The sequence below is a fragment of the Cyclopterus lumpus genome, chromosome 22 (assembly GCF_009769545.1).
Source record: "Cyclopterus lumpus isolate fCycLum1 chromosome 22, fCycLum1.pri, whole genome shotgun sequence".
In the NCBI taxonomy this organism is placed as follows: Eukaryota; Metazoa; Chordata; class Actinopteri; order Perciformes; family Cyclopteridae; genus Cyclopterus; species Cyclopterus lumpus.
This window is the reverse complement of record NC_046987.1, coordinates 2,801,001-2,819,939: the sequence shown is the minus strand read 5'-3', so window position 1 is coordinate 2,819,939 and position 18,939 is coordinate 2,801,001. Positions and strand designations below refer to the sequence as shown.

General features: G+C 46.1%; 1 protein-coding gene across 1 annotated transcript in view; it reads left to right on the top strand.

The window, feature by feature from the left end:
• The window catches only part of bach2a (BTB and CNC homology 1, basic leucine zipper transcription factor 2a), a 34,563-nt gene that overhangs the window by 10,792 nt on the left and 4,832 nt on the right, over window positions 1–18,939 (top strand). Inside the window, exons 2-3 of the mRNA XM_034563554.1 lie at window positions 12,285–12,567; window positions 16,201–17,628. Coding sequence (XP_034419445.1) covers window positions 12,301–12,567; window positions 16,201–17,628 — 1,695 coding nt within the window. The 5' untranslated portion in view covers window positions 12,285–12,300. The remainder of the gene's footprint in view (window positions 1–12,284; window positions 12,568–16,200; window positions 17,629–18,939) is intronic.

Genomic DNA, 18,939 nt, shown 5'->3' with positions numbered 1-18,939 from the left:
CTTCCCGCTGCAGCGCATTTGAGTTCTCGCAGCATTTCCCGTCCCCGAGCATGACTCACCCGGCAAGGCCAGCTTTCACCTCCCCCGCCCCCACCCCCCTGAAACCTGACGAGCCCGATCCGGTTCACGCTTCCCCACAGCAGCCTGAGGCTAAGTGATGTCAGCCCCAGCCTCCCAGCTAAAAGGAGGGAGCGGAGGTGGAAGGAGACACATAACCATAGAGGAGCTCCCTAAGGGGATGGAACTGACTCCTCAATGGGTTTTCTTTGGGAAGGGGGGGGGAGCATCACCACAGTGTTCAGGACGTGATGTGTGACAACATGCTGCAGAGGATCATGGGAAACCAGTATCCAGGGCAGCCCTGAGAGTATGGATGAGATCATCATCTGAGTCACTGAAGCTCCTTCTTTGGTTTGGTATCATATCCCAGCAGCATATTTATGCAAAAAAACCAACCATTTGAAAGACTAAAATAAATCACTGCATTTCATAAAAGGTGATGTTAATCTAGTCGTTTTTTTTCCCCCTCTACAGGAACTTTGTGGGCGTCATGCAGCCCACATGTGTACTTTCATTTTTTCACGCCTACACCGCGTGAAGGAGATGAAATAATCCTCCTGCTCAACATCCCTTCCTCCGTGACTCGCTTGGCAGCGGAGCTCTTCCCCCTTTCACTGATTCATCTATCGCACAGTTCCGATGCGGCACGTTAGCTGGCACCGGACACAAACACGTGACGGCACGGTATATTTACGGTGCCGTGCGTATTGTGAGATATTGAAAACTAGCTCAACTGCTGAGAAATAGAACAGTGTGAGTCATAAGATCCCTTAAATATCCCTTAAATAAGTGCTGGACAGAACGAGAAACATTCATTCTTTTTAATAAGGTGGTAACGAGAGCTTTCTATATTCAATAGAATATATATATTCAAAAGAGCCCTATTTAAACTTTTGCTCCATCAAGATGTTAATCAGCTATGTAAGAAAATAAATATGTGAGAATATTCAGATTCGCAGGATTGTAATTTCTCCAGCCCTAAACTTGACCTTCCTCTTTTTTGTTTTTAAACAGAATCTGCCAAATTGACTACAACACGTAGAAATATTGTTTAAAAAAATGGTCTATGCTCCTTAAACCAAGCCTTAGCATGCAATCAGACACCTTAAACGTGCAACCATTATCAACAGAATGTGAAGAGGTCCTAGTGTCGACGTCTCTGTATTGCATTGCAGAGAAATGTGCTAAAATGAGCATGCTAAGCAGCTAGCATCGGCCCGACCTGTAATACCACTTGTATCTGGAGAGGCAATAGTGAGTCACTGTAGCGTCCAGTTTGTCCTCAGTTCTACATGAGAGAACAAAGAGCTGTGCTAAGGGCTGGTCAATGATGCATCCATGGTCCATGAACGTTTGACACTTTTTAGTGGATTTCATCCAAAGTGACACCAACAAGAAAACAACTCCAGTAGACAGACCTTAAGTTAGCAGTTAGCTCGACCTCAGCCAGTACCCCAGCTCTGGGGGTCTGATCCCTAGGGGTCCGGACCGTCCGGTTAGTCTCACAATAAAACACACAGATGGCTTAAGTAAACCCACTTCGACTATGTTGCCAATCTCTTATTACGTTTCGGATCGTTGCCGTGGGAGATAAGTTGCTGCTCTGATAACTTTGTTGTAAAATACGGCATCAAATTAGTCATTTAGTGTGTTCTTGGTCACATCAATGTGATTTGATTTTATTCAATTACAATGAGGCCAAATAAAAAGCCTCAAGTTGTTAATCCAGTCTGGACACTGTTTTTCTCTCAACGCCTCAAGTAGGGAGATCTTGCCTGTCACCAAGGCAGAGGTCAGGGATCTTGGGCTTAAAAAGGTTGGTGACCACTGCTGTATTTCATCATCTTACCTTTAAATGAAGCAACTCGTTGCCGACAATGAAACCCGACCACAAAGTCTTAATTTCCTTGTGAAAAACACAGTTGAACATGACTCCATATACCCACAGCACTTTCTTAATTTGCATTCCACACCCGTGTGGGTGCCTGAAGCTTAACCGCTAATCTATACAAAGTAAAGTAGCAGGGTCAAAAATAAAGGCGGCGAGAATGGAGCAGATGTTTGTGAACACAAAGGTGCAGACATCCTCTATTGAGCTCAGCAAGCCGAGCCTCAAGGTGTTGGTTTACCTAGCAGATGTTAGCGCTGGGATGGAAACGGAGGCAGTGATCCAGGAAAAACAAGGAGACGGTACAAAGCATCGCAGGAAATCAAGGCCTTTTTAGACCAGCAGGACAATTGTTCAGCGATGCCTGGCGTGTGAAGAGTTCGACTAGTTCAGCCAGGAACTGTGTTCCTGCCTCAGAGTCTCTAGCAGCACTGCTTCTCCACAAACTAAACACAAGAGACGGGTTTCTCTGCAGCCAAGTACTCGCTGGCCTTTAGCCTTTAGTTTAGTTTTTTTTAAAAACTTTTTTGCAAATCATGCACACTTAAATAAATATATTATTAATATAGACATATTTAAATATTGCTGAAAAGTGATTCAACTGACAAAACCATGAAAAAAAATAACATTTGTGAAGTCTTAGGGGGGCGATGTGTCCCGGGATCTTTGAGCCGGAAGCATGCACAACAAACAGATGACACGTCTATACGTCACGGTGTCAGTATCCAGCCCACATATAACTGCACAGTATCTTAATTACTCAAAATAGAAGGGGACTAAAAATGGCAATCACTTTTGATAGTTATTGCTTCGCCCTGACTACCTTCCTATCGATGATGATGATTAGATTGTACTCAAACGAGTTCATCGCTGGGATCAGGGAACACTAACAAATTGATTACCCAAAGTGTCCTCTGTAAACATCCATCACAGGCCACAGGTCCACTTCCTGCTTCGACGTCCATCTTCTGTACTGTATTTGCGTGCACACCGTTTTCCTGCACAACGACTTAGTTCCCTATCCACAACCTTTCCACCGCCGCCACACTCTCTCCCAGCCTTGACCACACTGTCGGAACGATCGTCGGCATGAGATGTAAACACAAATGCTGTCCTTGAAGGACGTCCTGTGTTTTGCAGCATCATACTATGTCTGTGCTTTAGCTGTGAAATGCCTCACTCTGCTCTTCCCTGAACATCCAAACAGTGAGAGTGCTCTTCTCATGGTTACAAATGGCCTCCTGATGGAAGCAGATTAGACCGGTGAGTGCTCCGCATTAGTGCTGCTTGACCCATGTGCAGTCTGCAACACTTGTGTGTGTGTCTGTGTGTGTGTGTGTGTGTGTGCACTTGTAGGACAAAAGGTGAAGGTATTGATGGGGGGAGAGACGACATGAGAGCCAAAGTGCTGAGGTCAGCTATTCAGCGTCTATAGATCGTAACTTAATCCCCGGTTAAACACACACACACACACATGCAGATATTGCCCTCACCTCTCCCCCTCCCTGCTCGTTCCGACACATATGTCTTTCCATAAATGTTCCACGCGCCGCTTTCCAAGCCCCATAGTCCATTTACTGCTCATAATCCCTCACTCCTACAGCGGCCCACTTGCCCTTCACACACATCCAGTAGTCCTCTGACATACGAGCGCTCTGTCAGGAGAGCTGGCTACATGCCGGAGGGGATGAGGTGGTCTCATTTGCACTAAATCCAATTCCACTTGACAATGGCAGGATGAGTTATACCGGGATGAGGGAGGCCGAGGGTTGAGCAAACACTGTCGGCAATGACCTCAGAGGTCATTTATCAGGATCTCAATGGCCACAGTGCAAGAGAGAGCTTTCCGACAGCCGCGTTCTCAACAAAGGCTCATTTGATGAGACGCTGATGTCATGGCGGTATATATATCGCCGGAGCTCGGGAACTCCCAAAGGGAGGCCCCCCCCCCGCTAACGTCGCAAGCATTGAGCACTATCTTTAGCTCGGAATCGTTTTGGAGGAAATGTCTCCCGAGCTTAAGCTTCATCTCTATTAGTTTGTGTTTGATCAGAAGATGCAAGAGGCGAAGAGCGAGCAGACGTCTTTCTAAAGGACCAGTATGATTACCTATGACTTATCGGCTTCCCGAGATCGGCTTCCAGAAATCGGCTTCCCGTTATCGGCTTCCCGTTATCGGCTTCCCGAGATCGGCTTCCCGATATCGGCTTTATCGGCTTCCCGAGATCGGCTTCCCGAGATCGGCTTCCCGAGATCGACTTCCCGTTATCGGCTTCCCGTTATCGGCTTCCCGATACCGGACCCTGTGTATCTGCCAATATCGCATACCGATCCAATACAGTTGTTCTTTCCCGGTTCCAATACCTGAAGGTGAGTATTGTCCGATACCTAGTAACGATCCGATAACATGCATTCCTTTTCGATACCGTTTCCGGTACCTGAACTTGAGTAGTGGCCGATCATACCGATCTGATACCAGTGCGTTGAAAACAAAAAAAATATATACAGTATATATTATTTATCTTTTGTTATGAAAACCTGTATGAATGATTGCTATCAGCGGGACGCAGAGAGAGAATAAATGCCATTGAACCTTTACTTATTATTTAGTTTGACAGATTTTCCAGCGTTAATATATTGCCATTTCTTTTAGCATTTTGCTTGCTCTGGCTAATGAAACTCTCCTCGCTAGCACTGGTGCAAATGAATAATTATGCATGATAATGTGATAGAACAGCGTGCTCCCTGATTCCAAATCCAGCATTTTAGGCTCTATCAGAGTTGTTCGTGAGACTTGTATCGGAAAAAAATCATCAACCATCTCGATTAAGTAACCGTATTTGGGGAATTATGATTTTTCAACGTTCAAGCCATGCCAGCAGTGCGGCTGTAGGTGTTCTAACGTAGTGTCGGTCCAGAGCAACGGCGGCCAGACCAATGCATTTAGCCATTTTATTACAGATGCTCCCCACATCGCAATTTCAACAATGTTTCCGTTATTAATTATCCATGACCTAAGAGATAAGTCCAAAAGGCAGGAACAGTCGAGCAGTGAGGGAAGCAGACAGACTTGCTGTATTGGCTCCCTACCAGTCAGTTGACTTTCCTGTCCACTAACTGTATTTTCTTTCTCTTAACACAGGATTAAGAATGTTTGTGAACCATTTTCAACATAAAATCTGTTTTCATAAATGATTCAAGCTGGGCAGCGCTGCTTTTAGCAAATAGATGTCATCAGCCATTCTTTATTTATCTCATAAGCACACACACACACACTCACACACACACACACTTACACACACACACACACACACACACACACACACACACACACACACGCACACACACTATATATATATATATATATATATATATCCAGTATACCCCACAGACTCCATCAGATGAAAATAAGACATAATCAGGACAGGGGAGAAGGCAGGAAAGGGTGGAGGAAAGTAGGGCACAGCACTACATTGGACTGTACCTACCTACACACACACACACATATACACACACACACACACACACACACACAGTGGAATTGGTGAATTATCAGTGTTTGTTAATTAATATGTGTGTGTAGCAGCAGCTCTGTGGGAAGGTCCCTGCCTGCTACTCCTGTGATGAATAATTCACTCCTAGATGTTCCTACTCTGCCTGCCGGGCTGCTGTGTGTGTGTGTGTGTGTGTGTGTGTGTGTGTGTGTGTGTGTGTGGCTACCTTTGCTGTCTCTGGCTGTCTCAGGGGTCTCAGATGTGTGTGTGTGTGTGTGTGTGTTTGAGGGAGATCGATGGTTCTGCCGGGTCGAATGTAGGCTAACGGAGCAACTGGCTGATGAGGGGAACGTGCTGAGCTGCATTATGGGATATACTGGCAGGAGGAAGGTCCTGCTGCTCTGCTCCACTAGCATTTTTTGCCTGTTGATTGTGATTTTTGAAAGTGGTATAAGACATTGAATGCAGCAGTCGGCGAGCCTGCTGTGTGTTGTTGTGTGTAGGTTTATGTATCGATGTATACATTTTTACCCATAACTACTCTGACTAGGGTTGCACATCAAGAGATAGAGATGCACCAATTAAGTTTTTTTTTGTCTCAGAACTATGATCGTTCCTCCACGACTTATTTTGGACTCTATGTTGTGAAAAATTGCCAACGTAAAGCGGTTACCGCACACAGCTCACAGATGGAAACGATGTATTCGCAGTCGATTTGGTTTTCACACACAAGGAGACGTAAAGCTCTAAATGTCATGGTCACATACGAGTCGTGTACAGAGCTAGCACCCGCGCTAACGGCTAACGTACAGAGGTTCCATTCAGTTCCATTGTGTTGCGTTCAAGCTCTATTCAGTAAAACTGAATGCACAGGTTCAATATAACTTATCATGAGGTGTTCAAAAGTAATCTTCTAATCATCTATGTTGGATGTTTCACTGATGGTTCACAGTGGTTGAAATAGCATTGTAAATAGTCTGGAGCCATGGATACCAGCTACTATAATAATACATAACAATAACAATACATATCAACAACAAAAACAATCTGTATTGGCCAATATGGGTAATTGAATATTAGCAACAACAAAAAGAACGGAGCATCCAAACGCCAGAATAGTGTCTTCTTTGTTTCCAGTGTTTCTCTCAAAAGTTGAACAAATGGGAACTCAGTCAGCTGCAGCTGAATTAACAACAACATTTGTTAATATCCAGAGGACGAATATGCATTAACATTTAACATTAACCAACACATATCTTCATGATTAGTGAAGATGACGTACCTCCTGTCCGACTTTAACAGCGATACCAGTATATCTAATATTGCTTTATATTTTGGCCTATTCGATTTCTTTTATGACATAATATATTAATCTGCTGTGAGAAAGGAAAGAATGCATAAAATCAATATATAAATAGGCCACATTAACAAGATTCAGGAACCTCCCTGTTCAGCACACCCGCTGAGCTTCAAGAGACCCAGTGGAGCGGTTCAATACGTCACCATTATGGATGTTTATAGCTTTATAAGTCATCCTCACATATATATATATATATATATATATATATATATATATATATATATATATATATATATAGTGAACACACTCCCACTGTGCCGTTCATGCAGCTTACAGTATTTATATGTTCTCCACTCCCAAAGCGTTTCACTCTGTGATTCCTTTATCCTGTATAACTGTCTAAGACGCAGTAAGTAATGTGGTGTCACATGCTGTGGTTCTCCATCGGAGCCCAGTTACGCTCACAAGCAGTTAGCTGTGTTTCTGCTCTCCTCCTCCTCCTCCTCCTCCTCCTTGTAATTGTACAGCTTGGGGATATTGGATATCAGTTGCCCAGTCTGCTGCTGAAACGTCCCGACCTCTTCACACACAAATGAAAGCGAAGCCCAGACACGATGATGAAACCACTGGCAATGTCTTGTTTACCAAAACCCCTCTACTGCATCTGAACCATTTACCCAGTGTGGTTGGTTGGTAACATGAAGAAGCATAGCTTTAAACTACAAAGATTAGGCTTATTCAAAGTAAGAAATGGGGACATGTTTATGTAATTCTTTCTGAAATCATTTCTGTAATTAGTTGTTCTGGTGTAGTGAACCCTGACTGTAGAGCTAAAGGGGATTCAGAGCATATACAGCAAACACTGACGGCTCCCTCAGCGCTGTTGCCTGTGTTTGCGCTGTTAGCCGCGAGCAGCCGTCGCCATGTTGAGCGCCATGGAAACACTCTAATGTTCCGTATTGAGCACCTTGAAGTTGAAGTGTAAATTGAACAAACTGCAGATTACTTTCATTGCTCGATGATTTCACAGCAAAATCTCTCTTCCATAATCTTTAGAAATCAATTCCTGACCTTGCTTGTTCTTCCGATGACTTAATTCTTCCTTCCTCCTAATGATGGATCGGGATTTCATGATTTGACTAATGTAGATAAAAGCTCATAAAATGATCATATACTACATATTTTAGACTTACTCATTATAGTTACTCGTTATAATATCCAATTCAGTCAATGTGTTTCACCTTTCCATCTCCTCCGCCCACCAATGCATACACAACCTATATTGTATTGTGCATAAAATAACAAGAAGAAAATAAATTAAAATAAGGAATAAATAACAACAACTGTTTTAAAGAAGATGTTTTCACAACAACATAAATAGATATTAAAGATGGATTATGACCCATTTACACTAACTATGCAGCTTATAAAACTACCACTAATGACAAGCTTTGTTTAAATTTATAAAAATACAAACTTTTATTTCCTTTTGATTTATATGTTATATGAAGAAAAGAAAGCACGAACCATTACTGTAACAAAGTAAAAGTATAATGGTTTACATAAAATAACAACACAATAGTCTGGACGCTTGTGAGCAGCTGCTATAATCAAACAAGGGGATCTGTGTCTGTTCATATGGATCATCAATGATGTGATCAGGGATCTCTACAAGTCCTATTTGCTCCCTTTTTTCATTTGTGCTGATCCGATCCGTGAGTTTCAGGATCAGTTGCACCACTGGTCAACTGTAGAGTAGAGTACAGTAGAGTACAGTGCAGTAGAGTACAGTAGAGTACAGTACAGTGTAGTAGAGTACAGTACAATGTAGTAGAGTACAGTGCAGTAGAGTACAGTAGAGTACAGTACAGTAGAGTACAGTGTAGTAGAGTGCAGTACAATGTAGTAGAGTGCAGTACAGTAGAGTACAGTAGAGTACAGTAGAGTGCAGTAGAGTACAGTAGAGTACAGTGCAGTAGAGTACAGTACAGTGCAGTAGAGTACAGTACAATGTAGTAGAGTACAGTGCAGTAGAGTACAGTAGAGTACAGTACAGTAGAGTACAGTGCAGTAGAGTACAGTACAATGTAGTAGAGTGCAGTACAGTAGAGTACAGTAGAGTACAGTAGAGTGCAGTAGAGTACAGTAGAGTACAGTGCAGTAGAGTACAGTACAGTGCAGTAGAGTACAGTACAATGTAGTAGAGTGCAGTACAGTAGAGTACAGTAGAGTGCAGTAGAGTACAGTAGAGTACAGTGCAGTAGAGTACAGTAGAGTGCAGTAGAGTACAGTAGAGTACAGTGCAGTAGAGTACAGTACAGTGCAGTAGAGTACAGTGCAGTAGAGTACAGTACAATGTAGTAGAGTGCAGTACAGTAGAGTACAGTAGAGTACAGTAGAGTACAGTAGAGTACAGTAGAGTACAGTAGAGTACAGTCACATGAAGAGTCTGTGGAGCTCGATGACGAGACACAAAGAGCAATGTTAGCGAAGGCCTTGCCCCCTTTTTCTTTTTTCTTTTCTTCTTTTCAGCAGCAGGCAGATGAATGAATGTGTAGAGCAGTGAGTAAAAAGTGGGAGAGGACAATGTGCATCATGAACAGCAACAGAGAGCGCTCCAAAGTGTTCCTGAGGGGGAGCACGAGCTGATCCAGTGCTGAGAGGGTCGGCCCGCGGGGCCACGGGCACAAAAGCCAGAACACGGCTTCAGCAAGCCCCCAATGCCGGGCTCTGCCTATTAAAAAGCCATGAGTCAGCAGAAAGCAGCCCTCTCTATGCCTGCTGACACACACACACACACACACACACACACACACACACACACACACACACACACACACACACACACACACACACACAGACACACAGCCCAGGGCTGATGAGACAGACAGACTGCATGCTCAGCTGTCTGTCGGGGCTTTATGTACTACAGCATTGAAATCAAACACAATGGATGGAACTGCCTGCATTCAATGGGCTGCTTTATATCCATCTATATTTACTTCTCGATAAACATAGAGATGTAAATGGCCAGTGTGTGCGTTTCTTTCTTTTCCAAATATGTATTTAGCTTAAAATCTCATGCAGTTTAAACCTTACGGTTGGGTTTCATGAAGAAAGAAATGGAGAGGAGGTGTAATGTGGTCACAACAGAGGTTTTGTTTGCACACGAATAATAATAATAATAATAATAATAGTAGTATAGTCTTTCACCAAAGACGAGCCTCTCAGACTCGTTGATGGACCTCCCACAGTGGGTGATAGACTTTTAGAGTTGCAGTTTTTAGGTTGGATCCATCGTTATGAGGTACAACACATTGTAAAATTAGGATTAGGTTTTATTCTTTTACAATCAGCTGTGGGCGTGGTCCACTTCAGTGCCGAGCCACAGCGCTGCAGTGTCGCTGTCCGGCGTCATGGTGCTGAAACACAGATGGAAGGGAACCTGTAGCAGAAACAGCCCCATGACGGGCCTCCTCCTCACCTCTGCACCGCTGGGACTGGGCTTGTGAACTCTAGTATTAAGAGGCAGCCGATGAATCGTGGGGGTTGGGTGCCGATACAACCCTCCTGCCTTCATTGCGTCTCACTCGACTGCAATGTCCTTGTGTTTCAGACACCTGGGATAGTCGCTCGGTCCCCAAAACATGGAGTGCAGGTTATTCAAGCACATGTGAGGTCATTTTGATGTCTCCGTTGACTGAACCCGCTCAGGCTTGTGGGCCGTACAGTGTATGTAGATGGTAAAGGGACAATCCTCCTCGATACTGACCCCCCCATTGCTGTGGAGCAGTTTGGCTGCCACAGATCCAGATGTGTTACTCGTCCACAGCTGCATGCAGGTAGAGTGTGCCCCGGGATGTTTCGTGCTTTGTGAGCCTCTCAACGCGGTGCACCTCTCTTCATTAGTATTTCACCCCCACTTTCCTCAGAGAATTGCAGGCAGCCAAAAAAAAAAACAGTCGTCCCCCGACAGGGCTTAGCTGTATAGCTTGCCTGGTTGCTATTGGCAACCATTTTGAGAAATTGGCATCCAATTATTATCCAGCAAACAGCAATAATAGGCAACCCAATAAATATTATTTTTAAAGTATTTGTTGCATTAGTGATAATTTACTAGGAGTTGCCCCCTGATGGCCAGAAGAGAGAATGCAAGTTTAAGGAAACTTCTGCATTGACTTCACTTTTCACACCTGGAGGTTGCCCCCTGGTTTATCTTTAGATCCCCACCAATAGAGGGTGCAGTGAGGCCCCTGAACCAATGCCAGCTGAGCCTGTTGTCCATGAGGCAAACCCTCACATTGACACACTCTGTCATGAATTCCCCGTCTTATTAGTGTTTTCATTCTGTTTTCTGGTCATTCACACCTGATCATCCTTCATTCCCTTCACCTGGTCCTCACCTGCAGCCCATTCCCTCGTTAGTCACTCACTACTTGGGTCCCCTCACTTGTCCTCTGCCCGGTTGTCTTGTGTTTTCGTGCCAAGCTCTCCAGCATTACGTTTGCCTGTTCTGACCCCCTGCCTGGCCCGACCTTCGACCCCCTGCCTGCCCCGACCTTCGCCCCCCTGCCTGGCCCGACCTTCGCCCCCCTGCCTGGCCCGACCTTCGCCCCCCTGCCTGGCCCGACCTTCGCCCCCCTGCCTGCCCCGACCTTCGACCCCCTGCCTGCCCCGACCTTCGCCCCCCTGCCTGCCCCGACCTTCGCCCCCCTGCCTGGCCCGACCTTCGACCCCCTGCCTGCCCCGACCTTCGACCCCCTGCCTGCCCCGACCTTCGACCCCCTGCCTGCCCCGACCTTCGCCCCCCTGCCTGCCCCGACCTTCGACCCCCTGCCTGCCCCGACCTTCGCCCCCCTGCCTGCCCCGACCTTCGCCCCCCTGTCTGCCCTTTTTCGGACTTGTTTGCCTTACGGACTGATCTCCCGGTTTTGACCCTGCCTGTAAAGACGTTCATCTTTGTTACCCCTGTCTCGGAGTCGTGCAGAGTTTGTCACGCCCTCACACACTCAAACCATTGCTGGGTACCTTTTCCCACATTTGAGCGCAGTGCATGGTATCACTTGCTCATTTGAAGGGATGATGGTGTTGTGAGACAGGAGAGTACTGAATTAATGTTATTTGCTCCGTAAACTTCAAACTCAAATGATTCAACAGCTAGACGTTCTCTAAACATCAAATTGAAATTGCTAACATCACAGATTTGTCTCCCTAAGGTCTCCCTCCGTAGGATCTCTTCATATCTCACAGTTTTCCACAATGCAGCCATAACTTTTGGTTGTGTTTTTCATTGTTGGCTGGTAAGGGATCATCAGTATCCTGCTTGGGTAGCGTATGCAAATGATGTCACGTTGCTGGTCGTTGGGATGGATTCTAAAATGGAAACCTGGATTTGAAGTGCAAATCTTCCACACTAATACATGACATGTGTTCCCTTTCATTCACTACGAATGCACTCGTGACCATTTGTCCCGTTAACACACTGCTGTGCGTTGCCACCTCTACGCTACAGTGTCCTGACCTCTTTCTTTCCTCTGCGCAGGGTGCCCGAGAGAGTGATGTCGGCAGGCGAGGAGCGGGATGGTGAGGCGGCAGCGCCCGTGTACGTGTACGAGTCCAAGGTGCACTGTGCCAACGTGCTGTTGAACCTGGAGGAGCAGCGACGGCAGGGCGTCCTGTGTGACGTGACCGTGCTGGTGGAGGGCAGGGAGGTGCGCGCGCACAGGGCCGTCCTCGCCGCCAGCAGCCGCTACTTCCTGCAGGCCCTGCTGGGTCACAACGGGTTGCCAGTCGAAACGGAGACCATCATTAACCTGCCAGACAAGGTAAAGGGCCAATGCGGGACACTCACGGAGGACTTCATTGGGGTCTCAGTTTGAGATGGGGAAACAACACAATAATCACAGAAAGCTGTGTTAAAGAAGTAGATGTGATTCAGAGGGGCGTTCACCACATTACGCCCCGTGCCCCCTTACGTTGAAAACACACCGGAGCACCGGCAGAGTCAGCCACGCAATATCTACGTAAAGCTGCGCTGAAGGGTAGTCAAACTAAAACCTTTGGAATGGTTTCACAGCCAATCTGTCACGAGTCCTGTGGCTCCGGTGGTAACACAAACATGTTTCCCCACAAACGCATGACAAGCCACGCTGCCTAGTGTGTTTCCAGCGTGACCAATAGGAATCTCTTTCTGTCTACGTGTGTGTGTGTGTGTGTGTGTGTGTGTGTGTGTGTGTCCTTCACGTACCTCGAGAACCCTTCATTGGATCTACTTCACACTTGGCTCGTGTTTTGCCGGGTTTCCAAGGACGCGTAGTGTCAGAGGTGGTGCAATTTGGACGAGGGACACGTTAAATATTAATAATCTTTGAATAAACAAGCATCCAGTGTGTGTGTGTGGGCATCATGCCAGCTGTCCCTCTTTACACAGACGTCCATTCGGCTCCGTTACTACCTCCACTGCCGATTAACGGGGGAAGAAGTCCGTGTTTGTACCTTTTTTGATACGGAACGGCGCAGCCTTGAACAGGCTTTTGTTAGTCGCTCCCAGTGGCTTACGTTACCATATATCGCCCCAGATCTGTCATATTGATTAATATGTCCGCCTAACTCCACCTTACAGTGATCATTCGCACAGGCCTCCAACTACTTCAAACTCCTCCCCCTAACGACATGAAGGGTGGCTTTATTCCCCCCCCCCCTTGTTGTCCGCTCACTCCTCTCATACATTACTGGAACTCGTGGTGGCGTAGAGGTAAACAGGTTGGGTGTTGTTCAGTACCAAGGACACTGCTATACTTTGGTACCATGGCAGTAAAGAATACACAATCACAGGCGGAATACACCTCACCTGTTTTTAATCACGTGCATCCATCAGAATCAATACATCGATTCATTCTTTACTCCCATTGTAAGCACAGAGCTGCATATTGTTTGCTACGAGTCCAACTGACCTCAAACAAACTTCATATTTGATTCTAAGTTCTGGTCACACATTTAATTGTTGTCTAAACGCCACTGACTCAGTTCCTCAGTAATCCCCTTCTGTCGATACATGTGTCTGAACCGCACACATCTGGACACGAGGTGCAGTCGGTAGACGTCATGTAAAGAGAACAGTAATTATATTATGTGTGATTCTTGATTTCAGTTCTACAATCTTTTGATTAACGATTGACTTTGAGGGTTGTTGATCATCCGTTCAACCCTAAAGACCAATACTTGATCCCATCGCTCTCCTCAGACAGTTCTCTCTCTGCTGCTCATCAGAGAGCTCGGTACCGGTGTGCAGTGCAGCTTCTCTCGGTGCTGATGCAAGCTGAAAATAGGCTTTCATGCGCACAAATACGCACACATGCACACACACACACACACACACACACACACAGCAATATGGAGCAAGCACATGCATGCAGCAGCTCGCATATGAACGCACATGCAGTAGAAGCTGACAGTAGTGAAGAGAAGAAAGCAGAGGAGATGGGGGGGCGCAAAAGGATCCAGTCAAAGTCACAAACTGCATTGTATTTATCCATAAATTGTAACTTACAACATTTGTTCTTTTACTGTGGAGAAACCACACTAATTGCAGTATAATTAATCTCTTGGCGTTCACAAATACTCCTTCACCGGAATAGTGGAAACTCTATTGGAAAATACAGATGCTTCTAATATTTTGTCCACCCTCAGTTACATAATTGTACACTAGACTCACAAGTCATCCTTTTAAATGCTTCGCTCAACTCTAGAGACTGAAAATAGTGTCCCTGGTTCTATTGGTTAGACTATGTGGAATTATGGAGTTAAAACAAATTAAAATCCTCCGTAACAGAACCAATCCATTCCTATTTGGCCGGGGCCTTGCAGAAGTTGTGAGCAATGTTGGATCAGAAACGCATGCACAGCTGCCAACAGACGGTTCGCTCGCTGTCGCTGCTGTTGTTAGAAAGTCAAAATGAAGTCGGAGCTCTTCCCGAGCCAGCAAACGGCAGACTGTGACTCCAAAGCAGCTTTCATTGCTCCAGAATGAGGCTGGCTCCCTGCCTACGTTGTGATCGTCCCCGGTGGCGCCGCAGTGCATCCCCACGCATGGAGATGAGTGGTTGTGATTGGCCGGTCTGAATCCAGGTGGGTTTATTAGTGTCTCTCTTCTCGCCGCCGTTAGAGCAACAACATAACATGCTGTTAAATAACAGTTCTAATTATAAAGTTCCAAAATAGTGGCCGTAGTGACAACTAATTGCCCCTGTTCTCCAGTTAAAGAAAACTCCAAACGTCCTCCATGTTCCCCTCGTGAAGTCGGTATAATTCCATCAATAAGAGTCCTGTCAGGAGCTTTCTTTGCCTTTTACGTGTATGCAACTTCCTCCATCATTTTGAAATGAAAGGTCTTTGGAGGTGAGCTTTCTATATGAAAATAAAAAAAGACATCTTGTTGATGGTAGCTCCACACTGATCAGAGATACGTCAAAGAAGAGAGGACTGTATAATGAAACCATGGATTCTGTTAATAAAGAGAAACAGAGTGGTGAGTATGACATTACTCTGTTGCTGGGGAAATGTACATTATACCAAATCTACCATGTGAACCCTCTTGAATAGCCATAGTGAAGGCTTCCCAAAGAACTCTCCTTTCACATGTAGTGTGAATTCAACTCTGTTAGACGACTAGAAACACTTCTCAGAACCCAGGGGTCAGGATCAAACCTCTAAAAGCATTGAGGCTGTTGTCTGTGGACATTTACACTGAAGGGTTCTTTGTGTCTTTAGTGTGTCTTTGCATCAGGCACAGCTTGACCACCACCACCAGTTGTGAAGGTAGTTGACACTACTCAGCCCTTGTTTGCAGCCATTTGGCCCAATGAGCAAGTTCAATCAGTTGGTGTGAGACAGCTGTCTAACTGAAGCCACATCCAGCGCTAATGCACAAAGTGCTATTTGATGTGTATTCAAAGTGTATTAATATTGGAAGTGTTGCTTGTCCAGATTGCAACGTGGATACTGCACATCCTTGGGTCCCCAGCAATACACCCGCCACGTGTGAAGTCCATCCAAAGAACGGTTCTCGAGATATGCGAAGACCATACCCACACACACACACCTGGAGTCCTTGTGAGATGCATTCATGTAATGTGTTTATGTAACTCTGTAACTCTGTTCATTCTGTACACATGACATCTAATGCTTCTGTCCATCCGGGAGAGGGATGGACAGACGGTTTTGCTCTCCTGAAGGTTTCTTCACTTTTTTCCCCTTGAAAGGTTTTTTTCTATGATTTGGGAGTTTTTCCTGATCTGATGTGAGGTCAAAGGTCAGGGATGTCGCATGTGTACAGATTGTAAAGCCCTCTGAGGCAAATTTGTGATCTTTGGGCTATATCAAATAAACTGAATTTAATTGAATACATAACAATAACGCAATAACAGTAAAACCCTTCTTTCATCTTCTCTGCTCCACAGGTGACAGCTAAGGGTTTTGCTCCCCTGCTCCAGTTCGCCTACACAGCCAAGCTGGTTTTAAGTCGGGAGAACATCCACGAGGTCGTCCTGTGCGCTGACTTCCTGGGCGTTCACAATTTAGAGGACTCTTGTTTTCGGTTCCTCCAAGCCCAGTTACAGAACGACAGCCAACACGCCAGTAATGGCAAGGAGGAATATGACGATGACATCACGGCGGAGGATGCCAGCTTTTCTGAGGCCATATCTTCGGATGATTCTGCAGAGTCGAGGCAGCAGACCAATCACGTAGCAAGCGCTGCGTCGCTTCCCGCTGACCTTGCTCAGTGTCCTAAATACAGGAAGTATCAGTACCAGATCTCCGATGACAAGCACAACGGAGAAGACCATCATAGCGGTGATGACGTCATTTTGGCCAACCATACCTCAGTCAGCCCCGTGAGCTCCCAGCTCAGAGGCAGCAGCGGTGCTCCACACACTCCTCTCACACCCTCCAGGATCAAAGAGGAACCATTTGTGTTTGAGGAAGAAGGAGATGAAAGGAGTGGTTGCAACCCAGACTTGTGTACCGAGGAGGTACTGGAGATGGAGCTTGAGGTAGAAGGGGTTCCAGTAGCAGCCGAGCACTCTCCGAGCCGAGGGTCACCCTCTTCCTGCCTGCGCTCCTATCTGCAGAGAGGCGGCCTAGATCTCAGCGGCGTGCCCAGCACCACCATCCAGCAGCTACTCACCAACAGACTTTCCCTCAGCCACTACAAGGAACTGGTCAAAGACCGGCAGAGGGATAAGAGGGACTCTCTGGGTCGAGTGGCCCTCAAGACCGGCAGCGCTGATGTCACACCGACAGCGCTTACTGGCAAGAACATGGAAAGGCCGGTGTCCAAAGCGTCCTCCTCCAAACATGAGAGGGAGCTCGACAGAGCCAGTGTCATTTTCTCCTCAGCAGCTGGCGAGCAACAAATGTTGGCTCATTCTTACATGGATGATACGTTCAGAGAAGAGGTCACAACCCTGATGCAGGTGGAAGCTCCTTCTTCTGGTCGGTCATGCCTCACCACCAGCTGCCCTGTTCCCATCAAGACATCAGCCCACTCCCCTTCCCCTTCCGAGCCCCGAACCCAGACCTCCAGCTCCCGCTCCTCCTTCTCTTACCCAGAGGACGCAGGCAGCGGCAGCTCGCCTTTCAACCTTCCCCAGTTTGACTTCTCCTCATCGCCTCACTCAGGCTCCACCTCTGGACTCCCTCACTGCCTGGCTGGGGCAATGGAGCAGAGGAACCCCCTCAGCGGTGAGCTGGTCTTCTCTCAGGGTTGCACCAATATCAAAAGTGAACAGGGGTTCGGGGCCAGTGGGGGCAACTCTAGCGACGAATCCGGCTCCTTCTCAGAGGGAGACAGCGAAAGCGGCGTCTCCAGAATCTCCGGCCCTGAGGTTAGTGTCACGTTCTGGCCACTGGTTCTCTTTTGTGTTTGCACTTTTGCTGAACGGCCACTACCTACCACCAAGTCACAATGGCACCCAATCGCCCTTCATTTGCCAAGATTCTCATGAGCCAGTTGCTTGAAGACATTATGGACCTGACTGGGATGCCAAACAGGAAAGAATATGCATGCAGCTACAATTTAGTGTAAGAGTAGGCTCAAAAAACACTGCCTAATGTAACTCACTGACTGACACAAACAGCAAACCAGTGTGTGAAATACCTGTTGAGTCCATCCGTTTAGGGCCCAGACTAGAATGGTGAAGGTACCACTCTTATGTCAGGTGATGACATTGCAGAGTAGCCCAACTTCTGCTGTCGAGATGTTCCATTAGTCTGTAAATACATCCCTGTGCTGCTTAGAAATGGCCAGGTTTGCAATGTGCCAGTATATTATTTGACCAAAATATCGACCACCGCCAAGCAATAACCGCCTACGAGCACAGATTCCTGTGCTAGTCACATGTAGCATGTAAGGACTTTTTTTCTCCAAGCATATTCAAAGTGGGATTTACAGCTGGGACTATTCTTAGACCGTTTTTCTCTCTCAGGAGAAATTACACAAACACTTCAAACACATTGCAGTTAAAAGAGCCGTATGGTTGCCATGGCGATGCCTCAGCACATGCAATATATGAGATGAGTCTCATACTGGAGCTCTCTCTCTCCCACACATGCACACACACACATGCACACACACACACACACACGCATACACACACACACACACACACGCACATACAGCCTATTAGCTTCATTAGATTTGATTGGTAGTGGCCTCTGGCCCATGGAGACTGAGTTGCAGAGGTTGAGGTGCTCGGCCATTCTGAAATAACATACTCATAGTCAGATTTTATATGTGTATGGTGTACTGTGTGGTACGGCTGTTTGACCCACGGTACATATTTCTGCTGTTCTAACATCTTCAAAATGCTCCATCTGCTGCATTTATTCATATTGGCGTGTGATTATATCCTGACTGTGCTGTAGTTACATTACTACAAAGGCAATCGACACATATCATATTAATAGAACACATATGATAACAATGTGTAATTAACAGCACCTCTTAAATCATTGTATATGTACAGTTATGAGTACAGACTCTCTCTTCACCTCCCCGCCCACTCAAATGTATTCATTTGGAGATGCAGTGATCAATGGCAGTTGTGTTATGAAAAATGAATCAAATTAAAGGACAAATAATGTTGCCCCATCACTCCATTTGAGGAAAATGTGCCTTCTGGAGGCTTGGATGGAAG